Source organism: Scyliorhinus torazame, chromosome 8 (assembly GCF_047496885.1).
Source record: "Scyliorhinus torazame isolate Kashiwa2021f chromosome 8, sScyTor2.1, whole genome shotgun sequence".
Classification (NCBI taxonomy): Eukaryota; Metazoa; Chordata; class Chondrichthyes; order Carcharhiniformes; family Scyliorhinidae; genus Scyliorhinus; species Scyliorhinus torazame.
The window spans coordinates 237,095,580-237,120,902 of record NC_092714.1 but is presented as its reverse complement, the minus strand read 5'-3'; the positions used below and the strand labels follow the sequence as shown (position 1 = coordinate 237,120,902).

General features: G+C 43.6%; 1 protein-coding gene across 5 annotated transcripts in view; it reads right to left on the bottom strand.

Annotated features, from left to right (window-relative positions):
- Positions 1-25,323, bottom strand: part of kif3b (kinesin family member 3B) — a 207,008-nt gene that overhangs the window by 25,937 nt on the left and 155,748 nt on the right. For 3 of the 5 annotated variants that reach the window (XM_072514966.1, XM_072514970.1, XM_072514967.1), the window contains exons 2-5: positions 23,508-23,580; positions 11,110-12,571; positions 6,158-6,259; positions 2,485-2,607 (exon numbers count right to left, since the gene is read on the bottom strand). In XM_072514966.1, coding sequence (XP_072371067.1) covers positions 2,485-2,607; positions 6,158-6,259; positions 11,110-12,510 — 1,626 coding nt within the window. In that variant the 5' untranslated portion in view covers positions 12,511-12,571; positions 23,508-23,580. The remainder of the gene's footprint in view (positions 1-2,484; positions 2,608-6,157; positions 6,260-11,109; positions 12,572-23,507; positions 23,581-25,323) is intronic. The other 2 variants (XM_072514968.1, XM_072514969.1) reach the window with 1 other exon arrangement.

Below are 25,323 nucleotides of genomic sequence, written 5' to 3'. Positions count from 1 at the left end.
CTTATTGCCGTGAGTTATTTTATGACAAAATTATAAATGTTAGAATGATTTTACACAAATATTAATTTGATTAATACAGCGGTCATAAATTAATTTAAAAATATGAAAATCCTCGCACTACAACCAATAGTTTTAGTGCCATAATAAATTTAACACAATGGTTTGTCAGGGAGAAACATATATACTATAAAATATCTAAGCTTTCATTTGTGTGTGAATTAGAGATCTTAACCAGACCAGAGATGATTTTGCTTTTATTAATCACAAAACTGTTTCCAATTTTACATGTACGCAGTTAACATACACGAAAGAGGCCTAAACTAACTGAGTAGATGGACTAAGAAAAGCAGATGGATTTTAATGTGGACTTTTGTTTTTACTCGTTAATGGGATGTGGGCATCGCTGGTTGGGTCGGCATTTATTGCCCATCCCAAAGTGCATTTAAGTGTCAACCACGTTGCTGTGGGTCTGGAGTCACATGTAGGCCTGACCAGGTAAGGCTGACAGATTTCCTTCCCTAAAGGACATTAGTGAACCAGATGGATTTTTACGACAATCAACAATGGTTTCATGGTTTTCATTAGACTTTTAATTCCAGACTTTTATTGAATTCAAATTCCACCATCTGCCCTGGCGGGGTCCCAGGTCCCCAGAGCATTATCCTGGGTCTCTGGATTATTCGTCCAATGACAATACCACTATACCATCGCCTCCGTTACTTAAATAAGATGCAAAGAAACAAGGAACACCAAGTACGTGTCACATTAAATAAGTCTATTACAAATCCATAGGCAGATGAAGAAAAGGAAATCATTTGGAAGTGATTCGTAATCTCTACCCTGAAAATAACTGGACAGTGTGATGCAGCTTTCAATGAACAGGTTATGGAGTTGTATTATAACATTAATCAGATTAACATTGCACAGATTAATAAAATAGCAATTCTCAAGTAAAGACACTTTTTGCCACTCTACCTCAAAAATGTTAGTAAGGATTCAGTTAAGAATAATAAAGATGACTCTAAGACAGGAAGATAGGTTCAAATAACTAAAGCATGTTTTCAAGCAAAAGCCAGGGCTGAACAGCGAGCTAGGGTGTATTTGCAGGGCAATCTCCAATTCAATAAATCATTTTAATTCCTTCCAAGTATGTATTATGATGCTTAAGTCACCACATTTGTGTGATTCAGGATGAATGGACCAGTATATCTTCTCATGTCCATCTTTTTTGGAATGTTCCTTTCATCTGTAGATGCCGATGATCATGATGCAAGTCTTCAAAATATTAAACTATAAAAAGGTTGAATTAAGTAAGCTGTTCAATTTGGAAATTGGAACAGGGGAATAGAGGACACAAGTATAAAATTCAATCAGGGGTTGTAGAGTTGGAAAAAGCATTTCCTGCCCATAGGATAATGGTTGGACAGAACAGATACCAGATCGCTTCTCGGCCTTTTGGCTAAGATCAGGTGTCTGTAGATTGAGCCTTTGGGTTCAGATCTGGTGTGTCTCTCTTGTGGGGACCATGAATTCGATTCGGTTTGAGTTGGTTTTTTGGAGCGGGCGAGGGGCTGGATTAGGGGTTCGCCCCTGACCCACACTCTGAGCCCTGGCTTGGTAACTCAGAAAAGGAAAAATTTAAAAAAAAGAAGATACCAGATATTTAATTTGGAGTCAACTGAACTTTAAAAAGGAAGCTTGATTATCAAATAAAGAAGGGAATTGAGGATTATAAAGATATTGACAACTACTTTTTCACCAAAGGTAGAGGAAGAAATCCGAGTAAGCGAAAAAGAGATGATGAAGGCGTAGGAATACAGATGATGCCCTGTTTGCAAAGTTATTTTGTTGGAACAATATTTTGTTCTTTCAAGACCTCAAATTTCTTCTGAAGCCACGTGAGCCTCATAGCTGTGGTCAATGGTCTTCATGCAAGCATTCTCAGCCGATGAGCAGACTGCTAGAAGATGCAGGAGAGCAATGTGGAATCACTCTTTCCACACAAAAACACACATCGGACCATTAGGGTGGGAAAGAATTGCTAAGATTAGAAGCTCTTTTGGTGGGATAGGACAGTCAGATTGATCACGAGCCCTCCCATTCTTCAGGATTATTTGTTGAGTGACAATGCAAGCACAGCCATTTAATTTATTTTTGGGTTTAAGAACCTTCCTCTCTAATTTCCCTTACACTTTGAAGTACTGAAATTACTTGGATATGTTAAATTAAAGTTTTAATTTTATATTGGTAATGTATTGCCAATCAGCTTCAGACAGTCAGAATCTGGTCGAGAATTGCCTACTATTTTAATAACTACAAGCAACAAACATGCTAATTTGCTGGTTGTGGATGCACTTCTGATTTCACATTTGACGACGGTCTCTTAGAGGCTTGAATTTTAAAGTTTCACATTTGTTTTGCCATTACTTTGTTGTGTCTCTTGGAAGGAAGTTAATAACCACAGAACTTTGAAACTCATGTTACCTTTTTCAGCTTCTTAGTTTTGACATCCACTTCTTGCTGGAGAGAACTGTACGTCTCCTTCAGCTCCAGTGTCTCTTCATCCTGAGTCTCCATTTGCTGCTGCATCTCACGTTCCCGGCGTTTCTGAACAGAAACAGTCAGAACATAAGACATTGGAGGAAAGAGTTTCAGAACTTATCTTCAATTTATACGTGAGCTTCTCAAGAACATAACTCACACTAACACTTCAATGCAGTAAAACATTTCAAGGTGCTGGAGAGGTAGGTGCATTATTAAACAAAATTTGACAAAAAATGTATCCGGAAATATTACAAAAGTGACCAAAATCTATAATACCTCTAGTCAGAACTTCATTCTGTGGAGGCTTGGCGGATAAAATATATTTTAAAAAGTGAACTTTTGGCCCAAACACCCATTGATATTTTTCTCATAAATATCTGCTGTCTTTATTTATAATCAGCCTCTTTATCTTTCTATTACACCATGCAGTATTTATTGACAGCTAATTGAGGCTCAGGGTTGGCGGCAAAGAAAGGGAGAACACAACAGACATCAACCTCATTGGGAAGGTAAAGGAGAGTGATTGATTACTCTCTAATGCCAATCAGGAATGAAAACACAAAGAAGTTTCAGACTAATTGTTGTGACAGTGCATAACCTGAATAATCTTTTTTTTTTTTTTTATAAATATTTTTATTCAAACATTTTCCATTTTATACACACCAAAACAATCCCCCCCCCCCTCAAACATAAATGCCTCCCCAACTGAAAACAAAAGAACCAACCCGCCCAAATCCCTCCCCCTGCTACTCTTCCTCTAGCAACTAACGGTGACCAGTTCTTTGAAGTACAAGGTAAAGGCTACCATCTTCGGTAGAACCCCTCAATTGCGCCCCTCAAGGTGTACTTGACTTTCTCGAGGTATAGAAATTCCATCAGATTCCCCAGCCACACTTGGGCACTGGGTGGAGAAGCTGACCTCCATTCCATCAGTGAGGAGAAGGCCAGGATATCGGCCCCTGTCCCCACCTGCAGTTCTGGCAGGTCTAATACCCTAAACATGGCCACTAAGGGACAGGGCTCCAATTCAATTTTCAGAATCGCCAACATGGTGCTGAAGACCCAGAACCCCGAGAGCTTAGAACACGACCAGAACACGCGCACATGGTTGGCCAGATTGCTCCCACAATGCTCGCACTTGTCCTCCACTCCCCCCAAAAAACTTACTCATCCTAGACCTCGTCAAATGAGCCCAATACACTACTTTATCCTATATTAAGACCAGCCTCGCACTCAAGGACATGGAGTTCCCCCTCCGAGGGCCTCACTCCACACCCCATCCTGTAGCACCAGCCCCAAATCCTCTTCCCACTTGGCCTTAACCTCTCTGCTGATACTGCATCTTCGACCATAATCCTTTCATTAGATAGCCAAAGGACTTCTCTCCTCCGACCCTACAAGTGAAAGCACCCCGCTCCATCAACAAGGTTGTTGGCGCCACAGGGAATGCTGGGAATCCACAGGGAATCCATTTCGCAAAATTGCGAACTTGTAGATATCTGAACGGGTCAGACCGTGAGTGCCCGAATTTCTCCAACATCTTAATCCATTTTCCCGAACTTCATGCCCCCCCCCCCGGCTCCACTCCCAAGAACATAAACTCTCTTTGTACAGAATTATAAATTTCAAATAACCATATCTATATGCAAAAAGGAAAAATAATACAACATCCCTAAACAGACCCGTCCCGCAACCATAAAAATTCATTCAAGCTACTTCAGTCCAAGTCCTTGTGCTATAATGAAAGCCTCCGCTCCCTCTGCCGTCTCGAAGAAATTATCTCTGGAATTGTGCATGACTCAGCCTCACTGGGTACACCAGACCAAAATGCACACTGCTTATACAGAGCTGACTTGCCCTGTTGAAGGCTGCTCACCTCTTTGCCAATTCTGCCGCGACATTGAACATACAGTGCAGAAGGAGGCCATTCGTCCCATCGAGTCTGCATCGACCCACTTAAGCCCTCACTTCCACCCTATCCCCATAACCCAATAACTCCCCCTTTTGGTCACTAAGGGCAATTTTAACATGGCCAATTCACCTAACCTGCAAGTCTTTGGACTGTGGGAGGAAACCGGAGCACCCGGAGGAAACCCACGCAGACACGGGGAGAAAGTGCAGACTCCGCACAGAGAGTGACCCAGCTGGGAATCAAACCTGGGACCCTGGCTCTGTGAAGCCACAGTGCTATCCACTTGTGCTACCGTGCTGCCCAATCTTGGTATATTCGAATACTGCTGCCTTCCCACTGCACCTCTCGATTTTCTTTGTTCCATTTCAGGACCCTCTCCTTAATCCAATAGCTATGAATGCACACTATCACCACTTGTGGTGGCTCATTTGCCTGTGTCTTCAACAGAGCGACTGGTGGGCCCTGTCCAGCTCAAGGGGGAACCTGATCCTCCTCTCCCAAAATCTTTGCGAACATCACAGCAAAATTCCCAGTCGACTTTGGGACCTCCACCCCTTCCGGCAACCCCACGATCCTGAGATTCCTCAACCGATTCTCCAGGTCCTCGACTATAGCCCTCAGGCTCTTGTTCCTATCCTCCATCATCAACAGCTCAGCTTCCAATGAGGCTATCTGGTCACTGTGTCGCGACAGTGTTTGCTCCAACTCATTCAACACCTCACCATGCTCCCACACTGTCTCGGAGGTGTTTCCCAATGCCTCCTTTAATTGGGCCCAAAAAGTGTTTTCCACCGACTTTTTGAGGGTCTCCATCATCTCCTCCCCTTGCCTCTCAAAATGCTGAATTGTCTTTCAAATTTGACCGCCATTATCTCCTTCAGCTTATCCACCACAATATGTGCAGCCCCACCCATCGAGCTTGCCGCCGCCATCTTCGTTCCCAATGGACTCCGCACCTTCCCACTCGTAATGTTCTTTCCAGTATTCTTTTTTGTGGTCTTTGACATTTTCTTGTAAAAGGCGATCAAATGGGACGGGTCTGTTCACTAATTACCCACGGGAACCGGGCTAAAAGGGCCAAAAACCGAGGACTCTGACAAGAGCTACCTTGCATGCGACCTCCTTCTAGATGCCAACACTGGAAGTCCCCAATTATCTTTTGTTTAATACGGCTAAGCTTAATTCGGAAAGACAGAAAACTTGGATAAAATACTTAAAGGAATTGTTATGACTCTTCCAGAACCCACTGCTGTTCATTCCTGTGATCCATAATATTTGTGCCTTCTAGTCGAACTCCACAGTCTGGCAAATGATGCGACTATTACCACATCTGCCATCAACACAAAATGCAATTATGGGCCCTCTTTCACTTTTTACTGATCAAGAAATGATAAATAATTTCCTACAATTAGGCAGTTATGAAACCAAAGCAGTGCACACAAAATCAAAAATGCTCTTATCCTGATATTATAGATGCCATTTAGACTTTGTGGGAAGCAACCAAAGCAAATAATCTTAAACATTTTATAACAGTTCACTTCTAATTTTAACTTCAAGCAGTTTTGAATCTTTGCTGAGGTAGAAAATGCTGGAAGTACTTAACAGGTCAGGATGTATACATCCAGAATTTCTTGTTTAATTTCAGATTTCCAGAACCAGTGGTATTTTGCTTTCAAATCTTTGCTGTCTGCCCTGAGTTACCTGCTCTGCAATTTCTTGACGCCTCTGTTCAAGAACCTTCTGCTGTTCATTTGTGTGATCCACAATATTCTTGCCTCCGACCAGAAGTTTGCTTTCCATTGCCTATTGTTTGAGCATTAAAATATAATTATTTACCATTCAGCCGTGGGTAAATACAATGCACAAATATTCACCAGTAATTTCCAAATGGAGAACAGCTATGTATTATCCTATTCTCTGAAACTCAAGTCCTTGAAAACTATTAGATGCTAATTTTCTACTAAATGCTTACAAATATTTTAGCACCAACAATATTAAGTAAGCAAATTTGAAGGTAAATAATACTTTTTTTCCAAATAGGGGTTTATTCTTGGTAGCATTGATTTGAATTACGTATATTTTTATTTCATTTAAAACTAAGCTAGGAACTTGCCATGTGTCAAAAATGAAAATAAAATTGGTTATTTGATCAGGATTATTAATACTGCAAAACTCAAGTTTTCAGTAATTAAGTAATTAGTGAATTACAAAGGGTTTCTTTAATTGTAAATGCCCACAGCAATTGCTCTATACTGCATCACTCAATAGCATAAAATAAACCTGCAGAAATAGGACGATTGAAAGAGATGTTTACAGCATGGAGTTTGTCCCAACGTGTCTGTGCTGGCTTTGTACGACATCAATCTAAAACTAATTCCACTCTCCATACCCTGTATCTTCCTCTACTTCAAAACAAAAGTCAAACAAAGTCAGAATGTTGGAGATAAATAAATGGATCATTAGTCTATGATTTCCACTTCCATTGCTCCACCCACAGTGATTGTGCTTCAGCCGTCTTCTTTTTAAAAAAACTTTAGAGTACCCAATTCCTTTTTTCCAATTAACGGGCAATTAAGCGTGGCCAATCCAGCTAGCCTGCACATCTTTGGGTTGTGGGGGCGAAACCCACGCAAACACGGGGAGAATGTGCAAACTCCACACGGACAGTGACCCAGAACCGGGATCGAACCTGGGACCTCGGCGCCGTGAGGCAGCAGTGCTATCCACTGCGCCACCTTGCTGCCCATACTTCAGCCGTCTTGACCCTACACTCTCTAATGTCCTTGCTAAACCTTTTTGCAGCCCTATTCCCTCTTTGCCACTGACATTCTTCTTAAAACATTCTAAGACTTTACTCACTCTTCCAAATGTCTCTTTTGGTTCAATGTTAACTTTTGTGGCTCTGTAAAGTGCCTCAGGGTTTTTTTCAACATGAACCAAAGTTGTTGCTGCTGAAGAAACAGTCGTTCCGACTACCACTGAAATGCTGACTCACCTGCTGTACATTTCTTTTTTACTTCAAACTTCTAATAATTAAAGCAATATTTATTAGTCGATAATTCACCCAATGACAACATCAGATGCGACAATTGCATCAAATTACTAATCAATATTTTTCCATTTTCAGTAATGTAGCTTTCAGTGATTCCGAGAATATGCAGTTTTATAGTGAGGTATTTGTCAACAGGCCACTGATTTACAATGACTAAGTCCAATTATATTTTTTATTAAATAGGAGACTTTGGAATTCCATGAGAGTCTGTTGTTCTTTAAAACAACAAATTATTCTTCATGTGAATGTGCACCTGTATAATTGTGAACATGTACTCAATTCATGTGCTACTGTTAGCATCAAATCCTAATCCCATCAAACCAAGTTCCCAATGTCTCATACCACTACCACTATCACGCCAGCCCCAATGCAGCAACTTTCTAACCCCTCCCCAGCTCCTGCACCTGAAGCATATTACAAATCCTTCAAACTCTTGTTCCCCTGAAACCCCCTTCCCCATTCCAAATTTACTGGCTCTTGATAATCTCAAACGTGTGCCAGATTATTAGCTTTTAACAGATCGTTATACCAAGGCAGAATGCTGACCCTCAATCACTGCTCCGAACAGCCCTCCTCTCAACCAAGGCTGACCTTCATGACCATCTCCACGCAAGTTTCTGATACTAAAATTATCCCTGTGCAGAGACGGATTTGCCACTCCACCTCCATTCCTTTCTAAAGTGGGTGTTCCTCTTTTGCACCTCTCGCAGCACGAGACAGTATGAAAAAGAGTACAAGTATGAAGAAAAGTTAGAACAAAGGCAGCACAGCAGAGGAAGGTAGGATAATGACCATCTTTCTAATCTGCAATGTGCAATGCCATGGGAAACTATATTTTTTTTAAAGAATCTTAGGTCTGCATGCATGTCTTGTCACCGTTTTCCATCATAAAATTCCTAGGTTAGCATGTATAAAATAAAGTAAAGTAAAGTAATCTTTACTGTCACAAGTAGGCTTACATTAACACTGCAACGAAGTTACGTGAAAAGCCCCTAGTCGCCATATTCCGGCGCCTGTTCGGGTACACAGAGGGAGAATGCAGAATGTCCAAATTACCTAACAGCACGTCTTTCGGGACTTGTGTGAGGAAACCAGAGCACCCGGAGGAAACCCACGCAGATAGGGGGAGAATGTGCAGACTCCACACAGACAGTGACCCAAGCCAGGAATCGAACCTGGGACCCTGGAGCGGTGAAGCAACAGTGCTACCCACTGTGCTACCGTGCTGTCCAAGTAATTGATTGGGTCAAAAAAAAATTAAAATTCGGTTTATTAAAAATGTTTTCACTATAATCAATGCAAACAGGAACAAGCAAAAAGAAAAAAAAATGCAAAACATCACAATCAAATATAAAAGTATAAAAAGAAAAAACCATACCACACCTAATTAACTTAAATCTCAAACTAACCTAAACCCCCTAAAAACTGATGCTGACGAACTCCTTAAAAATGGAAATAAATGCTTGCCATCTGAGATAGAACTTCTCCATCGACTCCCTGATGGTGAATTTGACTTTCTCCAAATGCAGGAATTACATTAAGTCACCCAGCTAAGCAGAGGGAGTGGGAGACCTTCAACTAATCAATATTCGCCTCTGGGATATCAACGAGGCAAAGGCGAGAACATCCGCCTTTACTCTTGTCTGAATCATCGGCAAATCAGACACCCCAAATATGGTCACCAGCGGACACCGATCTAAATCCACATGGAGTATCTGAAGAATGAAGCCCAGAAGCCTGTAAGTTTGAGGCAGGACCAGAACATGTGTATGGTTGGTCGGCCCACGAGAATAGTGATGAACATATCCTCAACACTTGGGAAGAACCCGCTCATCCTTGCCCTAGTCAAGTGATCCTATGTAATATCTTAAGCTGAATCAGGCTCAGCTGAACACACAAAGACGTGGAGTTGACCCTGCGAGGGCCTCACTCCACACCTCACCAGTAAAAATGGGATCCAATTCACCCTCACACCATTCAATGGTGCAGAATCTGATGAAGGGGTATGACCATGGAGGTCGAAATAGGCCACCCATCAAGCTGAGCCTGAGTCAGAATTTTCTTCATCAGGGAAGAGGGTGGTGCTAAAGGAAAGGAAAAGCTTTACACGACAAATCGCGAACTTCAAAATACCTGAAAAGACTGGAATTGGGCAACTGGAATTTAACAGCTAACTTCCTGAAACTGGCAAACCTCCCCTCCACAAACAGGTCCCCAAACCGCTCCAGACCCTTCACCTCCCAAGATTTAAATATAGCCCAACAGGTAGGAAAAGGTGGTTATTACAAATAGGGCTAGCGAAGACAGGGAACGGAGCTTTAAATGCTGTCTAAGCTGTTTCCAAATACTAAGGGAGGAGACCACCACTGCATTTAAAGAAAATCTAACAGGGGAAAAGGGAAACGGTGCAGTAACTATGGCAAAAAGAGTAGAGGTAGTGCAGGAACGAGGCTTTATTGGTCCCCAAATAGACCCGGGATTGCTGAACCACAACAATATTTTTTGAATGTTCACTGCCCAGTAATAAAACAATAAATTGGGGAGGGCCAATGGATTCTAGGAGTCTTACTCACCTAAATAAAAGATGATATCTTTTATTGTCCTTGATAAAATAGGATTTGGGGAAGAAAAATGGGGAGACACCGAAAGGAAAAGAAAAACTTTGGGAACTTGAGTTTTGCAACACCGGTCACCTGATTAAGTAATTGTATTTACTAGCAGCTAAGGCAGATACTTTTAACAAAAAATTATTTTACCTTTTATTTAGTACAGTCCTTTATAATAGGCCGAATAACTGAGCAAAAATGATCAGAATTTTTGTTTATCTTACTTATACCCTATGGACACAGGAAATCAAAACACATTTCAAACAAATATACTGGCTCCATTTCCTGATTCTCTGCTGACTTAGGACAGGCAAGCATGACGAATGTGATATAAAATAGTTACTTTAGAGTTACTAGTTAATGTAATGTAGAAATAAGCCACTTTGATTCTTGCAGTTAGGGACAAAGGAATTTGAGACCGCATGGAAAAAGCAGGAAGAGGTGTGTCTATGAGGGTGATGCTTCATTGATAGGGGCCAGAGAAAGGGATTGGAAGTGAGCCAATCAGAATAGATTAAACAGGTCAGGAGGGACCTAGGCTGACCTATGTCCGTTGAGTATGTGAAACTTGATACCATTTGAACTGATTTTGCAGAGATTCCTTTGTCTTTTAGTCAGTCGTTTTCTGGAGTGTAAGAGGCTGGATGTCCTGTTACATTTCTGTAAGATGATTCAAGCTTGCAAGCTAAATAAATAACTTCTGTTTACGTGCAAATCCGTCTCAACTTTTATTGAGGCCAGACTGACAGGGAAAGAAATTTGGAGATCAACAAGCAGTGTACCGACCTTCTTTCATAGCAGTTTGCAAGATTGAATTGAACAGTGATGACTATATGCCAAACACTATGCTTTGTACAATACAATGCAAGATATATAGCAAGTCATTTGACAGACTTTCCATCTCAACTGAAGTTACCTACTCAAATCAAACTTCAAAGTATTACCAATGACAATTCAGATTAACCAATAATTAATGCAGTACTTTATTACTATACCTTAATTTTAGTGGCAAGGGTCTCCGAGGCTTCTCTCTCTCTCCGTACATCTCCCATCTTTTTCTCCTTTTCACGCAAAAGTTTCTGTTTCTCATCTGCCACCAAGCTGTGGTCGTCCAGAATGGCTTTCTTTTCTCTCTCCAGCTTTTCCTGCTGTTCCCTCCAATATTCAGGTTCATTTTTAATTCCTTCATCCTCTTCCCCTTCGCCATCATCCTCCTCTATTTCCTCCTCTCCTTCTACCCCCAGCCTCCTTCGATTCTTCTTCTTCCGCTTGCCTCCACCCCGCTTCGCCAATTGAGCTTTCAGCCGAGCTATCTCCTCCTGAAACTCTCTCAAAAGTGCATCTTTAGGATCTTCATTTACGCGTGGTTTATTCTTAATGTTCTTGGCGCGATTTGCATATCGTAGAGTTGTAAGCGTCTCCTCACAGTTATAGGAAGCAGGACCAATATTTGCCACCATAACAGTCTTGGCATTCCCTCCCAATGAGTCCTGAAGCAATCGAGTTAGCTTTGAATCTCTGTAGGGAATATGGGTGCTTTTACCATCCACAAGTGCAGATATTACATTGCCTAGTGCTGAGAGAGAAAGATTAATTTTTGTAGCTTCTTTTAACCGTTCCCCTTGAGCTCCAGTTTTAGCTTGTCGTTCACTCCCAGCAAGGTCGACTAAATTTAACTTTCCCACACGTATATGGTTCTCTCCATCAAGTCCAATTTCACTGCATTCAACTGTTATAACAAAGATAGCATGGGAACGAGAGCTGTGTTCGTTCATGTTTGTGGAACCAACGGACCGATTCTGATTACCAACATTCATAACGTGTTCAATTTCTTTCACATTTTTTGTCACAAAGGAAGACAAGTCTTTGACATATACACCAGTGTCTGGCCTCTCCTTTAGCTCCAACCTTTTAGTTTGATCTTTTGCAAGTAAATCCTTTATTTCTTCTTGGTAAATCTCCAGATATGAAGCTCTAACCAAGTACTGCTGATTTTGTGATCTTGAGATGTGTGTGAATACGTGCTCAAAGGAATTTGGGATTACACCTCTCCTTTCAGGGTCTGTGCGGAGTCCCTCCATGGTGTATGTTTTCCCTGTTCCAGTCTGTCCATAAGCAAAAATTGTCCCATTAAAACCCAGTAGAACTGATTCCACAAGAGGCCGAAAGGTCTCATCATATAGTTCTACTTGTTTAGAATTGTAGTCATACACAGCATCAAATGTGAAAGTCTTGGGTAGTTCACTTGGACCTGCTTTGGGGGTTTTCACCAAAATCTGACCCAGTTTTGCATCTATGTCAACAATTCTTCCATAGCCACCTGCAATTTCCTTCTCATTAATTGGCCGACAGCGCACAACCACCTTAACCGATTCAGAACTTTTTAACTTTGACATTGTGCGTTGTGTGCGTTGTGATCAAATTCAAATGTTAAGAAACGTTCTTCCCAGTGAGAACCTGTAAAAGAGATTTAGCACACATCAATCACCCACTCAACTCAATTAGTCTACTAAACATAAACTAATGGCAATGTATCACATTGACAAAATCTAACAATATTCTTAAAAATCTTCATTAAGGTTGTTGTGCAGAAAGTTAAATTCAGGTTATCACATATAATATGAAATTAGTTCTTGGTTTCATTGCCTAGCCACTAATTTAGGATGCAGACAATTTGCACATAATAGTTGCACATAATGTACATAATAGTTGATCCCTTTCCTAGCCAATACATGCACCAAACATTTGGAAAACATTTTCATAAATTTATAGCTCAAACATATGTTTTAAGTTCCAAGCTTTTAAGCATTATTTTGCAAATTGTAAAGCAAGAGATGAAATCTGCCAGTTTATTTTCAATCCTTCCACATACAATGGTGTTCACACTTATCTGTTCAAGAGTGCACTTCATCAAACATGGTTTTTTGTTTTATTAATTCGAGAGATGTGGGCATTGGTGACATTTATTGTCCATTCTTAGCTATCCTTAAGAAGGTGGGTCTCACTCTTGAACACCTGCAGTCCATATTGCTCTCAATGTCGTTAAGTCAGACATTTGAAGATTTTGACTCGAAACAAAGGGATTAGTAATACAGCCGGAATGGTGTCAGGGTCATCGGTTCTGTCCAGCACATTCAACTGCCATCTGCTTTAGATTGGCATCTATGATGGTGGGGACATCAGGACCTCTACCATCTAGAAGGACAGGGGCAGCAGACACATGGGAATATCACCACCTGGAGGTTCCCCTCCAAATCACTCACCATCCTGACTTGGAAATATATCGCTGGTCCTTCACTGTCGCTGGGACAAAATCATGGAACTCCCTTCCTAATAGTACAGTAGGTGCACCTACACCACATAAACTGCAGTGGTTCAAGAAGGCAGCTCACTGCCACCTTCTCAAGAGCAATTAGGGATGGACAACAAATGCTAGCTGAGCCAGCTAAGCCCATATTCCATAAAACTGAATTAAAAAATAATAATGCCAAGAATCATTCACAATACACTTTTGGCTGAAGATAGATGCAAATGCTTTGCCTTTTGCACTCTTGCTGGACTCTGCCATCATTGAGGAGAGGAGTGTTCATGAAACCTAGTCTTTCAGTTCCATTTAGCTGTGTGGCTTAGGGGCTGCCCAAAAATCCCCATGCAGACTGGTGTGGACAACTGCACACTTAGACAAATTGCCCACGCATTCCAAATAAAACTTAACGGGAACCTTGTGCTTAAGCATCTATCACCTTATGTGCAAAGGTTGCAAAGCTTTGCGCAGGTTGTGGAGATGCTTAACTCGATGAATAGCATGTTATTCGATGTGCATGAAGACAAGTCATACTATGAGATCACAGATTGAGATGTGCAACAGTGAATTAATAGATTTAGTAAAAGTGGAATAGTCTATAATATGATAATCGTTTTTGTCACAAGTAAGCTTACATTAACACTGCAATGAAGTTACTGTGAAAAGCCCCTAGTCGCCACATTCCGGCGCCTGTTCAGGAACACAGAGGGAGAATTCAGAACGTCCAATTCACCTAACAGCACGTCTTTTGGGAAAGTAGTCACCCAGAAAAAACTAACCGGTTTTGAAATTGAATTGATAAATACCTGGACACGAGTTGCTATTCCTAGCTTTCAAAATGGAATTTACTTGATGTTTAATGGAAAAAACAAACCAGCAAAATTTGTTAATGCCTGGAATCAAACATAAATGTTTTGATTTCCGTTTTAAAGATATTATGAAAACATTTAATGTTTTATTTGACTGTAAAGAATCTCCAGGACTACTGAAAGTATTGTTCAAAGAAATGCATAAATTTGGTTATTGATAATCATTCTGGCGAAAGGAAAGCTATAGATGAGATGAATGAGGTGACAGCTTTCTCTTGGAGGTAGTCATGTCTTTGACTATGAATTTTTTTTTAAGAAAACCAAATTTGATAATCTGGCTACCCTGAGGCATTGAGACTGTATAGTGGGAAATAAGCAAAGATCTTGAAGCAGAGACTTCCTTTGACTCCTTGAGAAGTTTCTGAAGAATTTTGAATGGTACGTTCTTTGAAAGACAGTGGAATCCACAATGATGAAGTTGATTGGTAAAATACATCGCACAATCCCTAAACACCAGATTCCACAAATGTAAAATAAGGATTTGTGGGAAAGGGCAGAGAGATGCCAACAAGAATGAAGAAAGAAAACTCACTGCCTGAATAAAACAATAGAAAGCTTGGTTTAAAAAAATCTAACAGATAGGGAAATATGTGACGGTTGCTTACGAATGTGACATTCCAACAGCAGATTAAAGGAGGAATTAGAACACCGATTTGAGAATGCAGAAATGGTTTGTAACTTGTGAATGAACTGCCAATAGTACATGGTGCAGCTGCACTGAAGAATGGGACTTGCTCAGCTAATTGATAAACAGCACGGCAGGAAATGGTTAATATGGCCTGAAGAGTAAAAAACATTTTAAAAATCACGGCACAGACTTCCGGTGACGGCGGGCGGCCGCACAATGGAGGGGTCCCGTTCGGGAACGGAATTTTCGGGGCTTTAATCCTGGTCCCAGGGTCCACGGAGGCGGCAAAAGCAGGAAGAAAGAGTGAAGAAAAATGTCAAGGGTAAGCAAAAAATCGTCCGTAAAGAAAACAGCTGAAGGTCCGTCGGGCAGTGGAAAGGTCACCGCGGGGTCACCGAGGAAAATGGAGGCTGGAGAACCAGGGGAGGCCGCATTGCTTACGGCTGAAGAAATAACTAAGGTGATGGCTGCGGAATTCAAAAGGCAGTTTACAAGATACATGGAGACAATGAGGAAGGAGATGAGAGAGGTTTTGAGTGCGCTGGTGGAGGAGGCGATTTCCCCCGTGATGATGGCGGTGGCGAGCACAGTGGCGGAGGTGCGAGAGCAAGGGGAGGCGCTGAAGGAAGTGCAGGGGACGTTATTGCAGCACGGTGATTAACTTGCCTCGATGGGGAAGGAGATGCGGAAGGTGATGGACATTAACAAGGATCTGTGAGGAAAAATGGGAGACCTGGAAAACAGATCCAGGCTACAGAATTTGAGGATTGTGGGGATGCCCGAAGGAGTTGAAGGACCGAGGCCGATTGAGTATTTTGCTGCGATGCTGGCGAAACTATTGGGGGAGGATCCCTCCCGCTATGAACTGGATCGGGCTCATCGGTCGTGGAGGCCTGTACCAATGGCGAGTGAGCCATGAAGGGTAGTGACTCTGTGCTTCCGTAGGTACAGTGTGAAGGAGAAGGTCCTGAGCTGGGCCAAGCAGAAGCGGGTGGTGCAGTGGGCTGGAGCTGGTATTCGTGTATACCAGGACTTTACGGTGGAGCTGGCGAGGAGGCGGGCTGCCTTCAACCGGGTGATGAGGGCACTGTACATTAGCAAGGTGCAGTGCGGCATTGTATATCAAGCGAAACTGAGGGTGACTTACAAGCTCAGGGACTTTGATTTTGGAACGGCGGAAGCAGTGGAGGAGTTTGCAAAGGCAGAAGGCAGAACTGAGAAATGGCCATGTGCCGATGTGACCTCATGACTGACTGTATTTTCTTCTTTTTTTGTTTCACTGCCTGCGGGTGTATGGGCTAAAGGAGCCAATGTTGTATATATTTGGACAAGGGAAGTGTTGGGACTTTCACTCGAAATGAGGGCTCGTTTGGGGTGTAGGTGGATATCCGGGGTTTGTGTGCTAAAAGGGGATTTCTGGGCTTTCCTAGGGCCGGGCAAGGGGGAAAGGGACCTGGGCGGGGGCCTCCACGCTGGCCGGTTTAAGCCGGCCAGTGAACGGGATTGAGGTGGGGGGAGGGGCTGTGGCCATCGGAACCTGGCAGAACAGGGTCCGAGTGGTGTAGCCGGGGTGGAAAGTTGGGGGGGGAAGGAACCGAGGTTGGGGGGATGAGTTTTACAAGAGGCAGTGGACGGGAGGAGTTGGAGACTGGGTGTGGGGGGGGGGGGGGTACAACTCTTGGGCATCATGTACGGTACTCTTTCAGAGGTTGGATGGCGTTGAGTGTAGGGGAGGTGGGGGAGTGGACTCTATAGGTCAATGGTGACCATGGGCGGTCCCGGACTCCTTTTTCCTTTTCTCTTTTGTTTTTTGTTTCCACCGTGGGTTTGTTTTATTGGATGCATATATTGACAGGTGGGCCGTTGTTTGGGGTGGTGGGGTGGGAGGATGGGATCGTTGGTATTGTTAAGTGGATTGATTTTGTATTTGTTACCGTTTACTGTTTGTGGGTGGGGTGTAAATTTTGAAGGAAAATGTGAAAATGGAGAATAAAAACATTTTTAAAAAAAAATCACGGCACTGACACATACTCCACATGGAGAAACTGATTTTAAGACCAAATTAAAGTAAAATTATTTTTGGATTGGGACAAATGAAGATGAGGGAGAAATAATACTGAATAAGAATTAACAAGATGGATACAAGTGAAGGGGGAGCTTGAGAATCTTTTAAGTCTGTACAATTATATGTTATCATTGCTTTATATGCAATTATACTGTTTCAATATAATTAGTTGTGATAAGAGGGGAGCAAAGGGAAAGGAAGTTGGCTACCTTGGGCCGGACCAAGGGCCAAAGGAAGGGACTGTAAGATTGAATTAATAGAATTACTAAAAAGGGGGAATAGAACTGGGGCTGGTTTAGCACACTGGGCTAAATTGCTGGCTCTTAAAGCAGACCAAGGCAGGCCAGCAGCACGGTTCGATTCCCGTACCAGCCTCCCCGAACAGGCGCCGGAATGTGGCGACTAGGGGCTTTTCACAGTAACTTCATTGAAGCCTACTCGTGACAATAAGCGATTTTCATTTTTCATTTCAACTAACACCCCCGCATTAAAGAGCCCATGCTAGTCATGGTATGCAATTATGTTTTACAATTCTGCTGCTGATGGCCTACAACACCTAACTGATACTGGATGTGTTCTTAATTGACCTCATTTAAGCCCAACAGTGGCGCCAAACACAAAGGAAGATGTCCTCAAGAGTGAAGACAGAACATTGTTTCGATAACAACTGTGCATTGGTCCAGGACTGAATCATTTCTCAATCTTGATGAGTTCCACCCAAGAAAATTACATCATAAAAGTCATCATATTTACTTTCATTCTAGATACAATGTTAGCTACTGTACTTTTGTGCCCACATTTAAATTCTAGCAGGAGGAATTATGGCCAAATTTCAATAAAGGAGATTGTAATTTCACTGCAGCATTCCACAGTAGCTGAAGTAAATCTTGAATAAACTGATTACTAAGTTACACTTTCCTCCCATGGCTTTCCAGGTAGTCTGTATCTCTGGAATAATTATAAACTATATTACTTACTCCCAATCATCCATAATTCTACATATATATTTTACTCTCGGTAACACTAAATCCACACGAGTCAAAAACGTCTACATCGAAAATGTTTCCAAGTTTACTACAGTCTCACTCTCATGAGGGGAAAATAAAGACTGAAAAAAATTTATATTTAAAATTAAGTCCACACTATGGTAACACAATATTTCAGAATATGTCATAGCATCTCAATTATATTTCTATTTGGAAATATTTTATTATCTGAGAAGACTGGGTGCAATAATCTACATAGCATGAATTGATTTCTTAAGCCCAGCTCTTGCAAACAAACCACATGAGGTGGTGAAGCAATATTGCGTATTGATTAACAGTGGTATCAAGATTTACTTTATTAACTAACAGAGAACAAAATAGCTTTTACATGTTTATTCATTGAAGAGATTTATACGTATCAATAGAATTAGGTAGACATTTGCAAAAATTCTTTTGTCCTTTCCCAACCCAAATTTCTTCCTCCATATCCTGAAGGCAATGTTAAAGTTTGGTTCCAAAAAGCACGGCAGGAAATGAGGCTGGATTTAAAAAAGTGGGAGCTGAATGTGATAGTAGCCCCATCTAGGGAGAGAACACTACACGTGATCGATCGTCTCCCTGGATGCAGAAAAGGACTTTGGCAGAGTTGAATCTAAGTACCTCATAGAGGTACTGAAGAGGTTTGGGCTCAGGACCGGGTTCACCTTGTGTACAATGCCCCCAAGGCGAGCATTCGGACCAACACCATCAGCTCTGAATACATCCAGTTGCACAGAGGCACCAGGCAGGGATGCCCGCTGTCTCCCCTCCTGTTTGCCCTGGGCAATTGCTATGCGAGACACAAAAGGCTGAAAGGGTATCCGAAGAGGAGGCAGAGATCACTGAGTCTCACTCTATGCGATGGCCTGCTCCTCTACATCTCGGACCTGCGGAACGGCTTGAAGGAAATCATGAAGCCCCTGGAAGAGTTTGGTTGCTTCTCGGGCTACAAGTGCAAAAGTGAGGTTTTCCCGGTAAACCCAACGGAGGAGGGACGGAGCTGAAGGGTCTACCATTCAAACTAGCCCAAACCAAATTCCGCTACCTGGGGATTCAGATAGCCCACGACTGGACACGGATCCACAAATGGAATCTGACCAGTCTGGCGGAGGACGTTAAAAAAGATCTGCAGCGATGGGATGCATTCCGCTTTCCCTGGCGGGGAGGATGCAGACGATGAAGATGAATATACTGCCAAGGCTCCTCTTCAGATTTAGATCCATACCAATCTTCATCCCCAAGGCAATTTTCCAAGGAAAAGATAAAATGATTATAGCGTTACAGGAACGACCCTCCGAGCCCTAACCACGACAGCGCTCCACCCCCCTCCGGCAAAGTACACATCCAGCCCAGTAGTGGTAGCTACGTTAAAAACTTGGAACCAGATGAGACAGCACTTCGGTTTAACTGAGGTGTCCACCATAGCCCCCATCTGCGGTAACCACAAATTCCCACCAGCGATGCTCGACGCCACTTTTAAGAAGTGGAGTCAGGACAGGGGGGGGGGGGGGGGGGGTGGCCAAGAGACACAATGCTGGAGGGACTGCTGGGGGCGGACAGTATGGAGTAGGGGAACTGTGGGGACATTTAAGGACGACTGTCAGAAAGGGCGAGGACACCATTAGACGGAGCAAAACAGAAATGAGAGGACGAACTAGGGACGGAGGTAAGGTGGGGACTCTGGAGCGAAGTACTGAGCAGGGCCAACTGCACCTACTCCTGCACATGGCTGAGCCTCATGCAGCTCAACGTGGTGCAGATCGCATCTAATCAGAACCCGAATGAACAGGTTCTTCCCGGAGGTGGTGGACAAGTGTGAACGGTGCCAGGGAGGCCGGGATAACCATGCCCACATGTTCTGGCCCAGCCCCAGACTTGTCGGGTTCTGGACAGGCATCTTCAAGGCGATGTGGGTGAGGGTGGAGCTGTGCCCGAGAGTGGCAGTCTTTGGGGTTTCAGACCATCCAGAACTACATATGGGGGAGAGGGCCAATGTCCTTGCTTTTGCTTCCCTAATTGCACGCCGGAAAATCCTGTTCAGCTGGCGATCAGCAGCACCACCCGCAGCTGCAGACCAACTGGCTGACCTGTCGGAATTTATCCATCTGGAGAAGATCAAATACACCATCCAAGGGTCGGAAGAGGGCTTCCACAAAACGTGGGGACTACTCATTAGCCTGTTCTAAGACCTGTTCGAGGCTAATAGCGGATAGGAAGGGAGGGATTCGAGGGGCCAGCGAGGGGAGACAGGACCACACTGAGCAGATAGGAACGGGGGGGGGGGAAGAAAGAGCGGCAGCAAGGGAGGAAACAAGGGAAACATTAGGAGGGGACAGGGGAAAGGACAGAGGAGGGGGCCAGAGGGCCCCATCCCTCAACAGTAACAAATCCAAAATGAAAGAGGGCCTCTAGGAGCCACGACGGAAGAGCCCAAGGTGGAGCCTGAACAACAAAAAGGGCGGGGGAATATGTAAATTGTACATACAAACCTTCTTACTCACCTTTTGTATAATGTACAAATGTAAAAATTCTAAATAAAATATAAAAGGACAGGGGGGTCAGGGGTAGGGTCTTGGGGGTTATTTGCAATATTAGGCTTTTGTAAATTTGTATCTGGTCCACACAGACTTGTATATTTTGGATTGTATAAAATGAAAAACCTGAATAAAAACATTTCAAAATAAGACAAATCGTGTATTACCAACTTGATTGAGCTTTTGGACGAGGCTAATGCATTTGATAAAGTGTCATACAACACAATTGCCAGCAAAGTTGAAGCCCACAGAATTAAAGGACAGTAGCCGCATGGATACACATTTGGCCGAGTTACAGGAAACAGTAATGGAGGACGCATGTTTTTGGACATGTTTTACATTCTGGGGGAATGTATGCATAAATGATTGAAAGTAGCATGGCAGGTGGGGAATGTGGTTAAAGTGGCAGACGGAATCTTGGACTTTATAAACAGAGGCATAAAGTACAAAAGTATGGAATTACAATGAGTCTTTATAAAGCACTGGCGGATTGTGTCTAATTCTGGGCACTGCACTGCAGTAAAGATACTAGGGCTTGACACAGGTTGCAGAAAAGATTTGAGAAGAACCATAATCATCATGAGCAAAAGTTTTTATTTTTCAGCAAGCGGTTAGCAACTGGAATGGACTACTTGGAGTCTGGTGCAGCCAGATTCAATCATGACTTTCACAATCAGGTCAACAGAAAACAAATTGCTATGGTTAAGAGCGGACAAGCGGAGTCATTTAAATGGCTCTTGCAGAGAGCTGGCATGGACCCAATCAGCCAAATGCATTACATGATTCTATGAATCCTGCTGCCTTCCTATACCTCTTAATAAGCGAGTCCAGGTTTTGAAAGTTAGTGAACGAGTTAGGCAATGCAGCAACGACGAGACTAGTCTTCAGCCATCTATTGTGTACACACCATCTTGCAGAAGTCACTGAAAATCAAAAGATTGAACTCTCTTCTTGCCGAGACCAAGAGTTGGATCCTTACAATAATGAGATAATCAACTCAAAAGAGGATGGGATTTGAACCTTGTACAATACTTTCCCAGTGTGCAAAGTTTAGTTCCATATTGGGTGGTGTATTTACAGATTGAGCTATCAGGGTATCATAACCTTATTTTTGATTTAAAAAGTGTTCCCATTATTGTATTACTGTCCTTATTTGCATGAGGGGCTGTTTAGCACAGGGCTAAATCCCTGGCTTTGAAAACAGACCAAGGCAGGCCAGCAGCACGGTTCAATCCCTGTAACAGCCTCCCCGAAGAGGCGCCGGAATGGGGCGACTAGGGGCTTTCCACAGTAACTTCATTTGAAGCCTATTTGTGACAATAAGCGATTTTCATTTCATTTGCTGATGTTCAGAGCGGGTCAATGTCGCTGAAGTTCGTAAGGCAAAGGGAAAAGTAAGAAATGCGACCCACTCCCTTTCTTAACTCACAGTTCCACCTACTGGATCAATCCATAAAAATCCAAATTCAAATCTTCCAGTCAGCAGCCAAATACCCCAGAGCCATCGCAACACAAATTAAATTTCACCTCAAAGATTCTGCTAATATTCTTATGGGAATAAAACATCTTTTTATTGGAAAGAGAAAGTTGAAGAAAATAAACCTATAGTCACCATAATAAATACAGTAATACATTAAATCAAATCACAGAAAACTATTTCTGTTATATACCAATTGCACTCTACCAATGTAGAGGTGAGAGAAGTCATTTTAAATAGAGGAAAGGAGAAATTGAACAAATTACAATACACAACACATCTGAGAACGTTAATTTCAGCCTAATTACACTGTCAGAAATAAGGCAGGCCCCTTTGAGAGGAACAGAAACAAGAAAACTGAAACTAAATTCTCACGCTGCATCTTACAGTTATGGTGTAAAGCAACTGAAGCCAATAAACCAAGTGAATTAGAGCACAAAAATATCAATATATCAGACAAACGCAATTCATAAGGAGGCACTAATCACTCTCACAGAAGTGACAAATACCAAATGATTTCAGTAAAAGAAAGCTTTGTGGATTCTGTACCTTCACACTGCTGGTTGTTATGTGAACAGTTGCAAGCATCGTACAGGAATGGAAATAAAAAGCCCGATGTTACAAAATTACAAGGACAAAGTCATATTACAGAGCACTTTCAAAGGATTTCAAATAATAGAACTACAAAGTGGAAAATAAATTGAACAGGTTGTGATTAGAATGCCTTCACTCATTGAATTAATCATAACCCATTTGTGATTTTGACAATTCTGCAGGACACAACAGATTATCAATGCTATGAGTGACTCTGATGCACAGTAACAATATACCATATTCAATGTCAATGCAAAGTTTCTGCTGGCTCTGCTTTTAAAATCTGCTAGCTTTAAAATTTGCAATGTAGAGAACATAACCAATATCCCATGCAACCTTTAACTTGTGATCAATGTCTTGTTTTAAATATACCTCAATGCAAAGGTGGCACCATAACTCTGTACAAGTTTAGCACCAGGGTCCACCAAAACTAAACTTCTGTAGGTATTATTAAAAACAGACTGTAGCAAAACAAAGTCCATTAGCTCCAGTGATCTCAGTCTCAAAATTCCATTTGTATTTCAATTTTAATGGTAGTGCACTTAATAGCCTTGCATAATATCAAACACACTGCAGGAAAAGATCTCAAAGAGCGAGGTATCAATCTGGCCTCACACTGCGATGGAAACAGCTTTTAGGATTCAACTAAGTCATGCAAGATTTTGTGTGCAGTGGAATCACCACATATATTCTCTATCCTCTGGCTGATATTACTTCCCAAATCACTGAGATAACTACAGTATGATAGGAATAAACAGTATACATTGCAGTAAAATGCAGATTTACAGCTGAATAACTTATTCTGGACTCATTTGCAGCTATGCTCCTGAGGTGACCTTGTTTTCAGTAGTATTAAACTTGATTTTATTTCCAGCTATGTGGTAGAATTATACTCACCACAATGCAACTGCTTTTCCAATTAGAGTCAGGCTATCATGTAGAAGAATTGCCCAGTAAACCATGGGAGATCCTTTAAAGTAATTGAAGTATCAGCACGGTAGATTTAGATAAACATGTCACAAAGTACATAAAATTGCTACAACATCAAACATAATACTACAAAAACAAAGGAGAAAGCAATTGAGTGATAATTCAAGATCAAGTGTATGAAACATGCCCGAGTGAAATAGTGACAATTACAGGAATAATTGTGAGCAATAACAAGTGGGGGCAGCAATGACCACGCACTCATGAGCCTCACACCCGATAACGTCTCTGCCACACTATGCCGAATCAGTCTTTGCTCTTTCTGCCCTCTGCCCAGACAATTGTTGCACCGTCCTCCTCCTCTCCCATCACTGCAGGGGTGGACACTCTCCCCAACACCCACCCCACCAGTCCTGGACTAGCCACTCTCCTGAGCATCCGCCCCATCACTCCTGGACACTCACTCCAACAACTGTCCCACGGCTCGCCCCCATCAGCCCTGGAATGGAGACCCTCCCCCCATCACCTCTGAACTGGAAACCCTCCATCACCCCAGGACCGGGCACCCTCCCCACATCACCCCTGGACCGGGCACCCTCCCCCATCACCCCTGGACTGGGCACCCTCCCCCCATCACACCTGGACTGGGCACCCTCCCCCCATCACCCCTGGACTGGAGACCCTCCCCCATCACCACTGGACTGGAGACCCCCATCACCCCTGGACTGGGTGCCCTCCCCCATCACCCCTGGAATGGGCACCCTCCCCCATCACCCCTGAACCGGAGCCCCTGCCCAACACCCCTGGACGAGAGACCCTCCCCATCACCCCTGAACTGGAGACCCTCCCCCATCACCCCTGGACTGGAGACCCTCCCCCATCACTCCTGGACTGGAGACCCTCCCCCCATCACCCCTGGACTGGAGACCCTCCCCCATCACCCCTGGACTGGAGACCCTCCCCCCATCACCTCTGGACTGGAAACCCTCCCCCATCACCCCAGGACCGGGCACCCTCCCCCATCACCCCTGAACTGGAGACCCTCCCCCCATCACCCCTGGACTGGAGACCCTCCCCCATCACCCCTGGACTGGGCACCCTCCCCCATCACCCCTGAACCAGAGCCCCTGCCCAACACCCCTGGACGAGAGACCCACCCCATCACCCCTGAACTGGAGACCCTCCCCCATCACCCCTGGACTGGAGACCCTCCCCCCATCACCCCTGGACTGGAGACCCTCCCCCATCACCCCTGGACTGGAGACCCTCTCCCGATCACCCCTGGACTGGAGACCCTCCCCCCATCACCCCTGGACTGGAGACCCTCCCCCATCACCCCTGGACTGGAGACCCTCCCCCATCACCCCTGGACTGGAAACCCTCCCCCATCACACCTGGACCGGAGACCCTCCCCCATCGCCCCTAGACCGGGCACCCTCCCCCATCGCACCTGGACTGGAGACCCTCCCCCTATCACCCCTGGACTGGAGACCCTCCCCCATCACCCCTGGACTGGAGACCCTCCCCCCATCACCCCTGGACTGGAAACCCTCCCCCATCACCCCTGGACCGGAGACCCTCCCCCATCGCCCCTAGACCGGGCACCCTCCCCCATCGCACCTGGACTGGAGACCCACCTCCCATCACCCCTGGACTGGAGACCCTCCCCCATCACCCCTGGACTGGAGACCCTCCCCCCATCACCCCTGGACTGGAGACCCTCCCCCCATCACCCCTGGACTGGAGACCCTCCACCATCACCCCTGGACTGGAGACCCTCCCCCAT